At 49.8% G+C, this 18,873-nt stretch overlaps 1 protein-coding gene across 1 annotated transcript in view; it reads right to left on the reverse strand.

Moving 5' to 3' along the window:
- Positions 1–3,432: 3,432 nt before the first annotated feature.
- Positions 3,433–18,873, reverse strand: part of LOC144137598 (monocarboxylate transporter 10-like) — a 49,607-nt gene continuing 34,166 nt past the window's right edge. The window contains exons 9-10 of the mRNA XM_077669534.1: positions 4,727–4,833; positions 3,433–4,393 (exon numbers count right to left, since the gene is read on the reverse strand). Coding sequence (XP_077525660.1) covers positions 4,256–4,393; positions 4,727–4,833 — 245 coding nt within the window. The 3' untranslated portion in view covers positions 3,433–4,255. The remainder of the gene's footprint in view (positions 4,394–4,726; positions 4,834–18,873) is intronic.

An 18,873-nucleotide genomic window follows, 5' to 3' on the forward strand; every position in this document is an offset into this window, starting at 1 on the left:
AAGGGAAATCAGTTTTATAGAAGCGAACTTGTGCTCTCCTAACAACTCAAGGAATACAGATGCGGCGAAGCAGCAGTCAACAAAGTGCCGTGCGCAGGCGAGGGTCGGCGAATCGAATACCGCGGCGTCTGCTCTACGCGGGTATTTATCTCGCGGCTCGAGTGTTTCTGCAACCGTCGAATTACATCCAGAACACTGTAGATCAAGGAAGATTACTCTAGGCTGGTGACGTTACTTCCAAACACTCTCCCTATCAAATGAGATAACAAGTGCGGCATAAAGATTGGAACACGCCCTTCACTTGGCCCACGGATAACACAGATGACTCAGCCCCTCTCAGCCGGTCGGCAAAAACAAAACATAAATAAACAAACCCAATGCATGGTTTGGGGCAATATATTTGTGCTCCTGAATAAAAAACTAGTATCGAGTCAGCGTCCGTCTCGTGCATCTTTACGCTGTCCGTCTGTTTGCGCTGTAACACTTCAGCATGAAACTTTACCTTTTCTTTGGAAACTGAGAGTTCACTTAACTTGTAAGGAAAGAGACATTGGCGGGTGGGTATGCCATAACTGGAAACAGTACGAACAGGAGAACACCACCGTGTTTTTGTCTTTCTTCTTCTTGTGTAATCGTGTCTTCGCGCTGTTTTCTACTTATGTCCTTTCATTTCCGAGGGAACTCGTAGAAGGATTGCATGTGATGGTAAAATGCTGGTGCATCACACGTACAGTCGTGCGCAAACACAAACACACAGCTCATTGACCTGTGCAACGAATGGTGCGCTGTTATTTCTTGGGAGTGGAAGAAAAATCATTCAATTCCCGGTTGATGTTCATAGCACACCGGCATCCTTAAACAGGAATCACGATATCGATCCCCAGTGGCATGTGATCGAACTCAGTGCTGTCTACTTATCACCACTGTCTGTAATACAGAATGGGAACCTGCTCCCCTCTACAACAATGTTACCAGAAGAGAGAGTTTCCCCACTTACTTGCCGAGCCGCCTCAATTACCCTCCCAACGTTCTCCCCTCAACAGATAGCAGTCGGTTGCGTGCAGGCGAATAGAGCCAACCACCTTCCCCAATCCCCTTAACTACAACCGATATTTCCCAGACACATATTCCGACAGATGCAGGTGGTGGGCAAACAATGCCAAACTTCAACACATCACATGGGCAGGCCCACATAAACCTCGCTCACATGATAAATCACTAAACATCCGAACTCGCGAACATTGGGAGGCCGTTTTGTTCAGCTCTCACCCCGACTCACAGCAACTACTCGTCCAAGTGACGGAAGATGCCCGCTAGGGTCCACAGGCTCATGGCCGCCATCTAACGGGGAAGGCCAGGTGACGTCCTCCCTATCACTCCCTCTGTTCGACCAATTTGGGCTTAAATAAAGTCCCTTTCTCTCTTTCTCTTCCGCGCCTACTTAGAAGCCTGTGAGGTGAGAGGCTCATTTCGACGACGACGACAGCATGGCCGAAACGTGCCCTCAGAGTGCCCGTGGCGCCAACTGGGGGTGCGGGGATTGCCCTCAGTGTGGTTGCGCCGAGAAAGAAGAGGCAGCAAGCCACATGAGGGGATGCAGGACTGAGGAGTGCGACGTCCGTGTGAGACCTGAAGCTCGCTGGGTTTCGGGACCCGAGAGGGGTCCTCCTGGCGCCTTGTTACACTGTGGCCGAAGTGCGACTCCTGACTCGTGGCAAGCGCGCAAGTTTGGCGGGCCCCGTTCTTGGACGACCGGCGGCCTCCTGCACGTCGTTTACTGGCAGTTGCCAGTTGCCTGCTGCCTACTGCCTGCTGTAACCTGGCACCAGGTCGTGAGCGGGTGCTGACCAGACGGGTGCTGCTCGGCACGGGTGCGGGTGCGGATGCGCCTCCGTCGCCGAAGTCCCGGCACGCGCAATGCGGCATCGTCGCCTCGTCATTCCTCATCTCGCATGATTGCAAGAACCCACGACGCCCTGTGGACAGCGCCTCATCACGGTGAAAATTTAGTGGGGACTTCTCTTTGTATTTTTTAGAATTGGTTCGTCTCAGTTTTATGTACATTTCGCGTAACCTTGAGTTGTGATTAGCTGCTGTTAATAATTCAGTATGTTGTCTTGACATGTTTGCTTGCATTGTGGTCGTTCGAGAATAATTGTTTTGTTATGTTCTTTGCAAGCGCCCTCGTCTGTTTATTGGCACTGTGGCGAGTCCTAGTCGCCACTGAGTAACAGAGCCGTTCATTTCTGGTGGCGATACGGTGCAGTGACGTGCACAGGTCGCAGTAGGTGTGAGTTACGACGTCCTGGTGGATACCCAGGGCGTACAGGAGGACGCTGTCGTGTTAGATACAGATGGCCAGGGTGGTCGAGCATTCAAATAAAAAAAAAAGAAAGTTTGGCTATATTGTCGTTAGCAACGGCAACTGTAAACTCTTTTTTCTAGTGCTGCGTAAAAACAAAACTTGGTTTTTTCGCTGTTTGTTCTCTGTGCTAGGTGACAGCCGTCTCAGAGACGTTGGAACGGCGAGCCGACTCGTGTGCTTGACCGATAAGTGTTCCAGACCCTCTCATTTTTAAGATTAGAAAGACGAGCAGAGGTTGACGTGTGCACTGGAGAAATTATAGAATTCTTGACCCTGCCATGTCAGCACTAATCCAAATTTCAGTTCTCAGGAACCTGTCATCAACCTATACTCGAGTGCCACAAGCACATAACTAGGTGCAACGATAAGTCGACCTTATTAGGCAGGTTGCTTGGATAAATTAGTGTCTACATCGAAACAGGCGCGAACAGCTTCGACATTTTGGGGGGCATTCAAAAAATGTTTTTTGTTATATCTTCTACCGCTGTTGATCTGCGGCTATAAGGTGTGATACTGCTAAGCGTGAAGGTGAGGGTTTGATTCCCGTGGCGGGGCCGTTTTTCTGATTGAAGCGACAAACAAATACGCTTGTGTTTCGCGATTTCAGCTTACCTCTCAGTTCCCCAGCCGGTGCATATAATACCTGACGACTCCCATTCAGATAGTTTCTAAGCACAGGTGCAGCTTGATCTGTTAAATCCCAATATAAAAGAACAAATTATTTGTTTATGTCTTTATTTTTGTCGCTTCTCGCTTTATAATTTCAATGATAAAACTCTATGGTTTACAGGTGTAAGGTAGGTATTTCCGGATTTTTTTTTGCAAATTGCAAGTATTTCGGTGTTTAGAAACCTTCTGCACCAATTTTATTATGTTCTCTGTCCACTGGCTATTCACTTAATTGGAAACTATGCGCTAATCCTCCTAACGATTCACAAGCCCACTTGGCGATACCATAGTAACCTTCAGCGTTCAAGCAGTCCATTTGTCCTCGAATGTAAATTTAATTGCGCTGAATTGAAAGAAAGAGAAAAACGAACAACGAGACACATTCTTGAAATGATCGACAGAACTTTTATGAAAGTAACATCACAACTCCACACGTTTCACAACAATGAGTTCATTGAGAAGACCAGAAACGCAACCACTAAACACAAAGGATAACGAACGATTAATGTCAGAAGAAAAAAACTGCCTTGTAATGTGTGCTGTTTGCAAAAGTCAGCTCCGTATCTCACGCTCGGGTGCTAAGCATTCCAAACAAATCAGTCCTCTTTCCCGGAGTGCAACTTCCCCACCTTGTTGTCCTTAAATACGACATTTATTGAGGAGAAAGAGGACACATGGGCAATGTGTCCGTGGAGATCTTTTTCATTTGTGCGAACTTTTATAAAAGAAAGTAGTTAAACATCCGAGGCAGCAGAAGACATTGCTAGCACTGCACTCGTACCCTGTTATTTTTAAGAGCTGCCCCTGCCGAGTTGAGGCACGGCGTTACTTGAATTCGATTATCCACTCACAGTAAATACAAAGGCACTTGCACTGTATCATTGTGCACGCATGGTTTCTTTTTGTTGTTTTCGTACTACTAATGTGAATGTACGCGCTCGAGATCCGCAGTTTCGTTACTGAGGTTAAGTGCAGCGGACTGCCCCGTTTGCACCACACACGAAACATTTTCTATAGTTTACCCTGTTGTTTCACGCTACGGCCGTCAACATCCCTTCAGCTTGACATCACATCCAAGAAGCGGGAGGAGACACTGAGTTATTCTTTTACCCTTTTGAATAACTCCGCTCGGTCATCTTCCTGGACCCGCTCACTTAAAATGGAGATTTTTCTCCCAGCTTTTGTCATGCTGCCGTCGTGGGTCGACTTGCTTGGGGTCACTTAGGCAGCATTTGTGGTGTTTCCGTCATGAGATGGTTGCTCTCCCTCTTCTGGCTTTGAGACGGCCGGTCCACTGAGTCGACAAGCCCCCAGGATGTCATTCTGCGACAGTCGCTGCCTGTGAGCCTCTTCAGGACCCTGAAATACCAACATGTCAGGCAGCTGATATTTGAAATACCATTGTTAGTCTATTGTTTCCTTTTGAGTTATATACCAAGAATTTTGAACAAGACCCTCGACACAATCTAAATTTAGCCAACGTGGTAAGAATTAAGCTTGGTGCATGAAGCAGCTTGACATAATCCTGTCCGGAAACTCCGTGGAGGAACGCTGATTAAGAGAGTTAAATTTAATACCATAGGCGACGTCGAAGATGCAACAATGCAAAAAAGTACCAGCAGCACTGCAAAAGTTACTTTCCAGAGCAATTATTCAGCAGTGAACGGAAAATGAAGGGATGCTTCAACCTACCGGCTTCATCACGTGTATGGAACACATGAGTATTGCAGCTACTATTGGAGGCACGCCCGCGAGCAGGAACGCCAGGTTGTAATTTCCCCGCCTGTCATACAAGATTCCTGCGGAAAGAGAATTTGAATTGTGCTTTAATTCATGTTCACCGGGGCTCGCAATGTTAACCGCCAGAACACGTTCTTATAGAGATGGAAACTGACCCTGGGGTCAGTTTCCATCTCTATCAGTTTCCAATGAGATTTCCAGTCAGTTTCCAATGAGATTGAAAAACGGGCCGATATCTCGGAATAAAAATAAACACTATAGAATTTTCCCCTAAATTCGCCCAAGACATTTTTCGGTTAAATAACATTTACGTGTTCTAACCGTACTCCCAGGCTAGCAGTTGGTGAAGCAGCAGCCACGGCAGCTCGAACGATAATTCGTTGTCCTGCTGAGCTCGAGAACTCCGGGTCGATTTCAGCCGCGGCGGTTGTTCTTCTTGGAGACGTACCAGACAAAAACCGTTGTGTAGAGATTTCGGCGAACGTCCCGAAAAGCCCCATGTGGTCTGAAGTGAATGCCAGCCCTCCACTATGGCACGCTTCCTATTCCAGCTGCTGGTTCGGCGGATTCATTTCCAGTAATGATATTGTCAATTTATGTCATTATCCTTCGTTTTAGGTCTTCTTTCGGTTCTGATTATTGCATTGACAAATTTAGTTTACTTATTGAGGTAGACATTTGTGGAGTTTACAGTTGCATTTGTTGCACACATTTGAACCGCCGCAATTCATAAACGAATTGTGATCTACAGGCTACGTACGTAGCATTTTTGTTCTACTTCCCGTACAGTGACTATTTGGTGCTTCGCAAGGTATGAAGGTGTGGGTGGTGCCTTCTAGTGATCGGCAGGCCCATTTATCGATACTGCAAAATTAAAGTTATATTTTATTGAACTGAAATGAAACAAAACAAACAAGATTAGGCACATTTCGCTCGCAGTGTTTGTCAGCCCGTTCATTGAAGTAACATCACAACTCCACACGTTTCACAGCTGTGAACTACTTCAAAATACCAAAAACACAGCCGCCAGACATGAAGGTTGTATAGGTACACTTAAGACCAGAGGTGCTTTCGGTTGCGGGATCTGTTTGCGGAGGCCAGCTCCAGATCTTACGCTTGGTTGAGAAGCATACCACTCAAAACCGCATTGTTTTCCAGCGTAGAACCCCCTCCCCTTACACGCGCGCGCACACACACACACACACACACACACACACACACACACACACACACACACACACACACACACACACACACACACACACACACACACACACACACACACACACACACACACACACACACACACACACACACACACACACACACACACACACACACACACACACACACACACACACACACACACACACACACACACACACACACACACACACACACACACACACACACACACACACACACACACACACACACACACACACACACACACACACACACACACACACACACACACACACACACACACACACACACACACACACACACACACACACACACACACACACACACACACACACACACACACACACACACACACACACACACACACACACACACACACACACACACACACACACACACACACACACACACACACACACACACACACACACACACACACACACACACACACACACACACACACACACACACACACACACACACACACACACACACACACACACACACACACACACACACACACACACACACACACACACACACACACACACACACACACACACACACACACACACACACACACACACACACACACACACACACACACACACACACACACACACACACACACACACACACACACACACACACACACACACACACACACACACACACACACACACACACACACACACACACACACACACACACACACACACACACACACACACACACACACACACACACACACACACACACACACACACACACACACACACACACACACACACACACACACACACACACACACACACACACACACACACACACACACACACACACACACACACACACACACACACACACACACACACACACACACACACACACACACACACACACACACACACACACACACACACACACACACACACACACACACACACACACACACACACACACACACACACACACACACACACACACACACACACACACACACACACACACACACACACACACACACACACACACACACACACACACACACACACACACACACACACACACACACACACACACACACACACACACACACACACACACACACACACACACACACACACACACACACACACACACACACACACACACACACACACACACACACACACACACACACACACACACACACACACACACACACACACACACACACACACACACACACACACACACACACACACACACACACACACACACACACACACACACACACACACACACACACACACACACACACACACACACACACACACACACACACACACACACACACACACACACACACACACACACACACACACACACACACACACACACACACACACACACACACACACACACACACACACACACACACACACACACACACACACACACACACACACACACACACACACACACACACACACACACACACACACACACACACACACACGCACGCACGCACGCACGCACGCACGCACGCACGCACGCACGCACGCACACACACACACACACACACACACACACACACGCACACGCGCACACACACACACACACACACACACACAGTCGCGCACTCCTAACAACTACTCGTGGGCGCCTTCCCTCCTCGCCACTTTCCTCACATTTCTTGGCCTATCATTTCCCCCTCTCGACTTTACTGATCCGTACTGACAGGGGAAAGCTTAAACAGCTCGGCTGCTAGAAATCCTTGGGAAGTACACAGCGCAGCACCGGAGGAGAGTCCGTCGCCGCCTCAGGTGCAATTGGGGTTTACAAACTCTTCAATGAAGGAAGTCGGGACGAGTGCACTAACATAGGGAGTGAGGAATATGAGTTGTTTTATTGCAGTATTTCCTTATCAATCCACTGTTTCTTTATTGTTGCAACCCCTTGAAGGGGTACTCCGCCTGGCTACGTGCTGCTCCCAACACTTTAGCTTGCTCAAATATGTGCTTGTAAAAGTTGTCGCACTTCACACGGAAATTCAGCTTTACCTGCATCTCTGCTCCGACAAGTTCGGGCCAACTGCGTGTTCCGTAGCATGACGCGCCTTGTTGGTCGTGCGTAACATCAAATAAAATTTCTAACTGGAGGACCTTCCCGATCTACCTGGACGGTCCGCAGCAAATCGGGACTTGTAGCTGTCCCGACAGGTACGGCGCAATACTCGGGACGTTGTATGAAAAGTCGGGACAGTCCCACAAAATCCGGGATGATTGGTAGCCCTACGTGAAATAGGAGCCCCCTTGGGATGTGACGGTACCGACGGGGGCGCACAGGCGGCTCCTAGCGATGGCGAGAGAGCTGAACGAGCTTCGAAATGTGCTGTTCACGGGGCTGGTCAAGTGCCGAGTACTGCGGCAGCTAAGTTCAACAGCAGATCGAGAAAAGGACAAAGCAGACTTTGACCGTCACATTCTTTGAAAGTTTAAAGGATCCTCAATTATTTTTTGCTTTCTCTGCGCTTCTCTTTAAAAAAAAGCGCTCGCTTACTTGCTAGACAAGCAAGGAAGCAGCCCACTGTGCTAACACCGGACTCGCACCCTGCTGTTTTTTTATGCGGCAGCCACCAAAACCAACCGTGTAACGCGCGTGCCAACTCATTTTAAGGTTCCGTTCAGACTTACGTCAGCAGGGTGTGTGCTCGCGTTTTTCGTTTCTTCTTCTCGTGCCAGCACCTCATTTCGTGTTCTCTTATTCAAATGTGTGCTCTAACGCAGATTCAGATTTTACCACCAATAAAGACATCGTCATCTGCGAAAAAAATGTCTCGCCAAGAAACTTTGTTTTTTCATTTCTGACTGGTTGTTTTAGGTCATAAATGCAAATGAGGTGCATTATATCAGTCTGTAATACAGTTGTGTTGCTACATGCAATACGCGTACCACACTGTCGTTGCCTTTTGTGTGAAGCGCAATTTTCTGCAGAATCCTGGTTCCTAGGTTACAAGCCATTACATAGTCATTGTATTCTTTATCATCAAAGAAACATGGCAGAAGTAGGGCAGGAATTACACGTTGCGTTAGAGAAAAATGAATACTGAGTATACGTTTGGAGTTACAATCCAATCGCAGCTGTTGACTTGCGCCCGATTGGGGCTAATGCGACTCAATTTGCCTATGGGAAACCGGCTCCTCTGCCTACGTGAAAATGCATCTTTGGTTTTGGCGGAGTGCTGATACATTTACCCGGCATATCCAAAGCGATAACGGCATTCTACACATCTCATACTTCGAATAAGACCCAATTTTAACGTATAGTGATCAAAATTTTGCATGTGTAGAACGTACCCATGACTGTGCGTAGGGCAGTTTTTCTGGGTGTCATGTAGTTTTAATTTGTCTGCCCATGGGAGCCGAGCGTGAGCTGTTTTTGTAAACGTTGTATTTCTGTTGCTCAGTCCGCTTACATTACGAAGCCGAGTGACGCGTAGACGCCTCCCTCCCGAGGCCGCCTTTCGTGACCAAAATTTCTCGGGGCGCCTAAGCCTCCTTACGTGCTTTGAAGGGAGCGAATTACGTCACGGCGCGAATTACGTCAACAAGCAGGCTCGAACATTCCAGAGCCTCCCTAGAATCAGGGCTCTGGGAGGCTAGTGTGCACCGCTCTACTCACGTCCCACGATGCTCAAATGTGACGCGGCATGCGCTATTCTACAACTTTTACGTGTTAAATTTAGTTTTGGGAATTTTGTGAAGAGGGCACATAAACCCTTCAGTGTTCCCGGTTCATGGCTTACGCTTCAAGTGTATATGTACCACGACGAAAGGAGCAAAAACGCTAACTTTTGTTCTGCGCTAGTATTGTCGGGAAATAGCCCAATTGGCGCAGCACGGTGCTGTGACTGTGCAGTGTTACGATTCAGCGCACCGCTACCCTGCTCGCGCGTGCTCCAAGTTGGTGTACTGTGGCGAAGCATCCGTGCTTTGCGAAAAGACCGCCTTCCTCGAACGTGTTGAGACAGGCTGCCGCCGCGCTATCCCCGCCAGCAATTACCCAAGCCACGGCAGTTGCAAAGTGCAAAACAAACTGCCCCGCATGTAGAGACTTGAACCTACCAGCAGACGCCGCTCGCCGAGATATCCTCTTCCCCTATCTCACGCTTAACGCGCGCCACTACTACCGGCCCTTACGAACTCGGGAAAGAGTGCTCTTGTGTGTCTGTATTGTGCTCGGGCCGTGTGCAAAAGCACTAGGGGAGAGCTGTTCGACCGACGATAGCGCTTCGGGGGATAAATACGCGGTTCCTCCGAGTGAATAATTCATTCGATTGACCACATCGGACCTTGCTAGCTCTGTTCAAGTCTTGATGTAAGGTCGCCCCGGAATGGTGATGTTCCTGTATCGTCGCTGATCATAACTCGCCATGCAGTAAACCAGTTAAGTTTGCCTTCGGCTTTTTGTTGTCAACACCAAGGGAGCAACTTTTGCTGACCGTTCGTCCCCCACGCTACTACTAAATGACGGAGGCCACGGAGTGTAATAACAGATGTAATCTGCTATTAGCAGATGTAATAGCAGATGTAATGCCAAATGTAATAGCAGACTCAGCTACAACTCCCACCGGATAGCACACGTGTTTCTTAACCTTTTACATCGGCACCCATTTCCTTAACCGGACAAGAGCAACAGCAACAACGATGACGCTTTTTCCCAGATTGGGGCATTTAGGGAGTTCGCTATAAATCTGCGGCCTGCGCAATTAATACCGGCTGATACATAGGAGAAACGTATCATACCTGTCTAAATTACGGCAATAAACGCGTACGAGCAAGAATGAGCACAGGGATCTCACTTGATTTGGGAAACTGTGAAATGGCATCTTGAACAGAAACATTGTTTCTTTCGATTACAGTCCGGTGTGTGGAACCGACAAAGTAGTTATATCACCACAACCACCACTGAGCCCAGGCCATTAGCGTGAAAACCGTACCACAAATACCGAACAGCGAAGCCTGTTTAGCTGTTGCTCAAGAGAATAGAAGGAGTGTTCCAAGCGAACCAGCACATGACGCTCGTGAGGGTGCGTCAAGGCCGACAGGTTTGTGGTTCACGTGGTGGGAACTTCCAAGTGCTCCTGTTTTGCGCCATAGGAGTTTCATCATTGCCTCATGCTAATCATGGTCATCATCAGGATCATCATCATCATAACTGTCGACATTGTCGTCGTTCTCGTCGCTGCCATCGTCGTCATTATCATTATAAGCAGCTGCATCTTGTTTGCGTTCACGGAAAGACAAAGGCCTGTCTCAAACACTTGCTGCTAGTTGTATCATACATTTCGTAATTTATCCTTTCGATATAAATTTTCTTGTTTAAGTCCGCCATCGCGTCAACTGCCTTCCTCTACTTCCAGTAGCGTCTATCAGTATCCACACTGTTACTGGGATAGTCCAGCGCGAGTCAGGTCTCCGCGTTACACGTTGAGGCCTATATGGTGTATCGACCAAAGCTCTCTAATATTTAACAGCTTTGTATTGGCCCCAAGTATCGAAAATCGGTCGTGCTTGGCCGCCTCTTCTGGCGGCAAACAGGAAGAAGCCTGAGCCAAGTGGATAAGCCTGTCATGGGTCGGCAGGAAGGGGAAGTAGTGCTCAAGCGCTTGCGAAAGTCAGAAAGAAAAAAACATGGGAGCATTAGTAAACATGACATAGTTTAACGTTCACCAATTTGAAAAGTAACCTCTATTTATTAGGTTTTGCTATAGAACTAATTGTTCAGCAAAGTTCAGTGTTTACTCCCTGTGTTCCAGGCCAATACACTTGTCTCTCAATTATAACGAGGCAGCGGTGCTCGCACGGTCCAGATTCGTAACTGGTGTATATTTCGCACTCCTCTAATATCACCTGAAACAACTACTATATGCATGTAGAATATAAGATATACTCCTATATGCGACATCAAAGAGGTTTATGGATGGGAGGGGGAGAGAGGAGAGTCAGTTGTATTGCAGGGGCGGCCGAAGATATCGTCTTTCGAAGAAATTTGCAGCGAAGCGAGCAGGTGGGCTCAAAATTTTTCATGACGGCGTTCACGATGAATCGCGCACTAGGTAGAACTTCCAGTCTAGCTGCACAATTTCCCAAAGCCGATAATAGGATTGCAATAATACAAAGCCGCCGAAGGCTTGGAAGCCTGCTTTCTCCTAGTGTTTCGTAGCAGACGATGTTTCGGATGCGGAGAGAATTACCCTTTCTAATATAAAGAAATGTTGCGTTCAGCTCCAAGAAAGACGCAGGAGAAAAACAGGCAGAGAAAAACGAAATCACACACACAAAAAAAGTTCGCGGCGAGACTTGCTGGCCAAGGTTTACTTCGCACATAAAAGTCAGAAGGTAATTTACGATTCCACGCGTTGAAGCGGTACAGGCAAGCTAAGGCGAGTTATATATACGTGCGCCTGGTTAATTTAGAATGCGCTGGGTTTCTGAGCCTTTCTTCGCGTGAGAGCGGTTTTGCATCTCGCACTCTCTCATAAACACAGCGACCGTGGTAGAGTGTTTACGCAACCCCGGATGCCTCGTGTGTGTACTAAGAAAACGGCTCGGCCACCCCGCAACCAGGGTGGCCGAGTAGAAAAAACCCCTTCTTTTCGTGGGCGGCAAAGTCAACAGAACGCAAAGGACACAAGGGGCAACGTTCTTCAATGAGCTTTCTGTGAGAAGCGTACGCTTTGTCCACGACGTGTCACCAACAAAGACAGCCCGCACCAGGGCAGAAGATGCGGATATTGACTCTTTGGACAACCGCCAAAGTCAGCTGGATGCACAGCTGAGCCTTGGCGTTATAAATTTCGCCAAGGTCTTAAAGGGAGCATTTGTTTTCCCATGCTCCTGATATGCTGCTCGAGAACAACAACAAAAGAAAACTGCCTCCGATGCATCCAGACTAGCCAGGAAAATAGTTGTGCAATGAGTATGAAGCTGAATGGGAAGGATAGAAATGGCAGCCACAAAACATTTTGGCGCAACGCAAACGATCGCCAGTTTCAGAGGGAAACGGGAAATATCGAGTTACGTTCAAAGAAAGTCACCAGGAAAACCGCAGCGGATAAAATCTGAAGCGGTTCAACCAAAATATCAACCAGCAACTCTCGCCTAGCGAGTTACTCGGAGGTTAAGATTTTGGAAGTACCTACAAAGGGTAAAAATTGGTTGGCTGCCTACTTGCTTTGCTGCGAATGACGTCGAAAAACATTTAGCTGATGCCCTAGCCCGCAACGTCTTCTCTTATCTCCCCGTCACGCCTACGCTCTTCCCATAAAACGAAGTTCCGCTTCCTCCTCCAAATCTCCGACTCCCCCTGTATGTTCTACCCCCTCGCGCTCCTTCTCGTCTCATGAGGAATAGAACGAACGTATTTCTGTTAAGAAAAAACGCAGTTTTCTCCTCCCGTGTTTTTCTAGAGCTTAAACAGTATTTTTGACTTTAAAACGAATGGATACATGGTCAGTGTAACTAGTGCACATGCGTATGAGGATTTTTGGCGTGCCGCATATTTACTTTTGTATGGAATAGTTATATTCTCAGTTAGTTCTGAGGCGTAGCTCACGAGTGAGAATGTAGGCTCCAGAAGTGAACAGCGAAAAAGATATATGCAAAGTTAATCTCCTCCAGTCCAATTCTGAAGATAAAGGTCTCGTTCTTTTAAGAATTACGTCGCGGACGATTTACTTCTAGAAACAACTCAGTCATATATAAATAGAACGAGCATGGGTGTGTTCTTGTACAGTGCTGAGGATGCCCCTTGTCCAATGTTTTCACATGTATTTATATATATTGCAAAGGCGCGAAGCTTCGCGCCAGAAAAGCTGCAAGCGCAGTCAGCGGCCAATCCACCATCAGAGCGGCGAGGACGGCGGCCGACTGGAAGCGAAGGAAGAAGAAGCGCGGGGCACGTTCGGGGAGAGAAATACATGGCTTCGTAGGCATCGGACGTTGGTTCATTACAAGTGGCGCAGCCGGCACGCCTTCAAGCCCCGAGGCGACCCAGCCTCCGGACCTGCTCTCCCTCGCGGCGATCCAGCCGCAGGGACGGCCCTCAGCAACGGCCAAGGCCTGGTACGCCTTCCAGCCCTGCTGGCCGAGTTCATCGGTGGGGCCGCGGTCGCACCACGAGCGCCGAACGCAATGGCAACCCAGCCCCCAGGTCAGCCAGCCTTGGGCGCGACCTTCCACAGCGGCCGACGTCTTCTTGACTCGCCGCTGCGTCCGCCGTTCGCGCCGTGATTTCTGCGGACTTTGCCCTCTTCTCCGAGAGTGACCAGCCTTTACCGATGGCGACCAGTGCTGCGCGTAGCAGCCACCCGTTTTGGACTGCCCAGGCTCTCAAAGAGATGTGCCAGGAGCTTCGCGACGCCATTCCCAGCACGTTTCCATCGCCCGCCCACACGGGAGTCCCGGTCTTCCGAGGGTTCCAGGGCGATTCTCTTTCTTGGGTGAAGCTAATTGACGCCCTTGCTACTCATCATGCCTGGCCCGACCATACCAAACTGTTCGTTGCACAAGAACGCCTGCGCGACGCTGCCCGAGCGTGGCAACTTTAAGAAGGTCACTCCCATCCCACCTGGGCAAGCTGGAGCGGGGCATTAATAGCGGCGTTCAGTGGATTGTCAGCCAGCTACGACTCTCGCTTCATGGAAATGCGTGCTCGCCTGCAAGGCCCTAGCGAGAACGTTGCGGTCTACATCTACGACAAGCTCCGCCTTCTCGCAGGCTGCGACTTCGCCTGGGCGTCTCCTGTGGCAAAGCAGTACGTCATAGATGGCCTGGCTGACCCCATTCTAGCTGCAGCCTTGGCCGTGCAGCTGCCGGAGTTGAGCCCACAAGCCTTCGTCAGTCTGGCTGTAGGACTGCAGCAGATTGCAACCCGGCAGGCACAGGAACCTCATCTACAGGCGTCGCTTCAGACCCCGAAGGAGTACCGTGGCCCTGGTCCCGAATTGAATGGTATGGTAGTGGAGCAGGAGGAGGCAACCACCAAGGTGACTTCAGTTGTGACTGATGGAGCCACGTCTGCCGAGTCTCCGTACCAGGACTGTAACCAGCCGACGGTTTCCTCCTTGCCGATGGAGGCCTTCCTTAAAGATGAGCCACCGTCGGCTCCCGAAGAAGGTTGGGAGAGTTTGTCGTGGACGGAGGGCCAGTCACCACCGTCACTCACCCTCTGCCTTCTGGAAGCCCAAGACGAACCGATGGGGGCAGACGAGCAACAAGTCGCCCAGAGTTGGATGGACAAAGAGATCAGCCCAGAACTGAAGTCGATGAAAGAAGAGGAGGTGAACAGCCAGACGACCCAGAAGGTCACAGAAAGCGGGGAACCACGTCCAAAATTCCCCGAAATGGCGCCGATAAACAACGTTTTGTTCACCGCGACCTGCGACTCCAACCACCTAGCGGAGTGCTTCTTGTACCCACAAGGACGCGATAACACAATCGATATGGGCACCCCGAGCAACTCGTCCGCGGACGCGTCTCAAGAATCTGTTAAAGAACCAGCCATCGTTCCAGCTCAGCCCGATGAAGATGATCAAACAGACATGTCGGGGGAAGCTGAATGTCTTTTAAGGCCTACAAGCTTGCACTTGGTCTACTTCCGAACACTTATATCGACAAGCTAATGAAACTTGGTCTGCACAACACCTGCGAGGAACTCGCTGAAGGTCACAAAATCGGCCAACTCGAAAGAGTTAAACTCACCAAAACGGGTCGTCATACGCTACGTCGGCTTGGCTACGATGCACAGAAGACATCATAGTAAACAGCGCATCCCCCTGGTTCTACGCCAACTTATTACTGTTGCTCCAATCCCCAGAAATATAAATCCCGTATTCAATGCATACCGAAGAAAGGCCAGGGTCATCACCCACAGAAAATCCCACGGAGACAACAAACCAGCGGTCCGCTACACAGATGCTGCCCGGTAACCTCGAAGTCTGCGCATGCCATCAGCGTTGTCAACAACCATGGCACAGAACTTACGTCAGCCACAATCTCAATCCCCGACACAGAGTCTGCAGAGGAAATTGCCATCGGCCTCGCTGCTACCACGGGCTCAGACTACCTTACTGTTGTAGCGCCGCTATCATCATCAGTAGATTGGTCAGCGGGCTCGGAGGGACACGCGACACTCGACACTCGGCACCCGGCACCCCTCGGGAACGGCGCTCTCGTTCTACTCGCTTGATTCCGACCATGGCGCAGCCAGCGCAACCGCAATAAACGTGGGCTCGGCCGCTCCGCCTCATCGGCCGCCTACACTGTCATCACAGACTCCAAAGCCGCCTGCCACAATTACCAACTAGATCCTGTTTCTGGTCACGCCATCCGCATCCGGAACAATCTAGAAAGCCCACCCGAACTTCGCATAGTCTGGACCCCAGGCTACGCATCCCTCGAGGGGAATGAAGCGGCCCACTCCTCTGCCCGTGAGCATACCTTCCGGGCCTTCCCCTCGTTGGCAGACCGATTGATGACTTACAGCGATGACATTCCAAGAAGATACACGGATGTCCTCGCTCATTACCGACTACAGCGCCGCATTTACCGCCCCCCCCAACAACCCCAACATGACCAGAGAGGACGCCATTACCCTCAGACAGCTGCAAACTAACACCTACCCCCACGGAACACTACTTCATGCCATCTACCCAAGAACATACACTCTGACTTGTCAACACTGTCCCACACCCAACACTCTCTACCATATGGTCTGGGAGTGCCGACAATCACCATCATTAACCCCCCAATCAATCTCAACACTGGAGCAGTGGGAGGACCAGCTGACCAGCTCATTCCCTCAAGACCAGCAACGACTCGTGGACTGGGCCCGCCGGGCAGCCAAGGACCAAGGCTTCCTGGACTAAGGAGGCTTCCCACAACGGAACTAATACAGTTGAATAAACGTTTATTCTTCCTCCTCCTGAGCTTGGGGGTGGTAGCTAGCCACATCCTCCCTTTTGCTTTTAGAGGTTTTCTTGACTGCCAACCCCTATTTGTCTTAATTCAACGAGCCCCTCATTTCCCATTCTGGTTCGCGATATGCATATCGAGGGCCTCTGTTCTGGCAGTGTTGGTCGGTACTAGGGGTGACCGGCTCGACGATGTAATTGACGGGAGACGTTTTTTCGAAGACCCGGTAGGGGCCCTGCTACTTAGTCTGAAGTTTGCTTGAAAGCCCTGGGGCTGCGGACGGTATCCGTAGCCATACAAGGTAGCCGGCAGCGGAAGTCGGCGTTCCACTACTGTCGTCGTGTCGAGACTGCTGACGTCCTTGGTCAGCTGCCGTGAAGGAGCGTTCCAGTTGACGACACTCTTCGGCTCGCTTGGCATTTTCCGAGACTGGAACACATTTCGAGAAGTTACGGCGGTAAGCAAGGATGGTGTCAAGTAGGCGGAAAGGTTCACGACCGTATAGCAGAAATGGTGAGAAGCCGGTGGTTGTCTGCGTGGCCGTATTATACGCGTACGTGACGAAAGGCAGAACTAAGTCCCAGTTCGAATGGCCACGAGAAACATACATCGAGAGCATGTCGCCCAGGGTACGGTTAAAACGTTCGGTGATCCCGTTGGTTTGTGGGTGGTAGGATGTAGTCTTCCTGAGAACAATGCGGCATTCAGTGAGCAGCGCCTCCACGACTTTGGACAAGAAGACTCGTCCCCGGTCCCTCAACAGTTTCCTGGGCGGTCCGTGCCGCAAAATAAAACGTTGAAGAAGGAAGGATTCGTCATCGCGAGCAATGGCAGTGCGCAGTGCAGCTGTTTTCCGTATACCATGTCAAATGATCAACTGCCATAATAATCCAATGAGTGCCGGTGGCCGTTCTGGGAAGTGGACCTTACGTAAATATCTATTCCAACACGGTCAAAAGGTCGTGCTGGACACGGTAGTGGCTGCAATGTTCCCGTGGGATGTTGAGGAGGAGACTTACGACGCTGACACTCTATGCACGAACGGGTGTACTTGAGCACAAATGTGTACATCCCCCGCCAGTAGTAGCGGAAACGGAGACGCTGAGACGTTTTCAACACTACAGCGTGTAAGCACTGTGCGTCAGCGTGGTAGCGTGGAAAACCGGGCTAGTTGGTACAGATTGATCTTCGCAGCGCAGAAATTACAGGACAAAGCACTTGTCCAGTGTTTTACTCCCCTTTGTCATGTCATTTGTGCGCTGCGAAGATGAATCAGCGCGGTAGTAACACCAGAAGTCAGAACGCAAATGGCCAGGAATGACGAGTAGTCAATCCCTGCCTTCAGATGAGTAGTTCCGGCGGTAGAGCAGGTCGTCATGTATGGCGCAGTGTGAACCCTGGCGGCGCGTTGCCCGGGATGCTGGAACTGCTGATGGACTCGACAGGTATTGCAAGATTGCGGCAATCCACGCATCCTTACGCTGTTCCGAGGCCGTATCTTATATGGCTAGTGACGCCGACGCGCAGTCTGTTGGGAAGAGGCAACCAGTGTACCACACGACAGGTAATCGAGACAGAGCATCGGCATCACTGTGTTTGCATCCGGACCGGTGTACGACTCGAATGTCGTACTCTTGAAGTCGAAGAGCCGAACGTCAGAGTCTACTGAAAGGGTCTTTCAGTGAAGACAGCCAGCACACAGTGTGGTGATCCGTGACAACGTTGGATGGACGACTGTAGAGATAAGAAAGAAATTTGGTGATAGTCCAAACGCTAGCCAAACATTCCTTCTCGGTGACGGAATAGTTCCGCTCCGCCTTCGTCAGGGTGCGACTGGCGTACACAACGTTTTCATGGAAGCCTGCTTTGCGCTGTGCGTGAACGGCACCGAGACCGACACCACTGGAGTCAGTCTGCACTTCGGTAGGTGCA

Source organism: Haemaphysalis longicornis, unplaced genomic scaffold (assembly GCF_048455015.1).
Source record: "Haemaphysalis longicornis isolate Haplotype H1 unplaced genomic scaffold, Haemaphysalis longicornis Haplotype H1 scaffold_41, whole genome shotgun sequence".
Classification (NCBI taxonomy): domain Eukaryota; kingdom Metazoa; phylum Arthropoda; class Arachnida; order Ixodida; family Ixodidae; genus Haemaphysalis; species Haemaphysalis longicornis.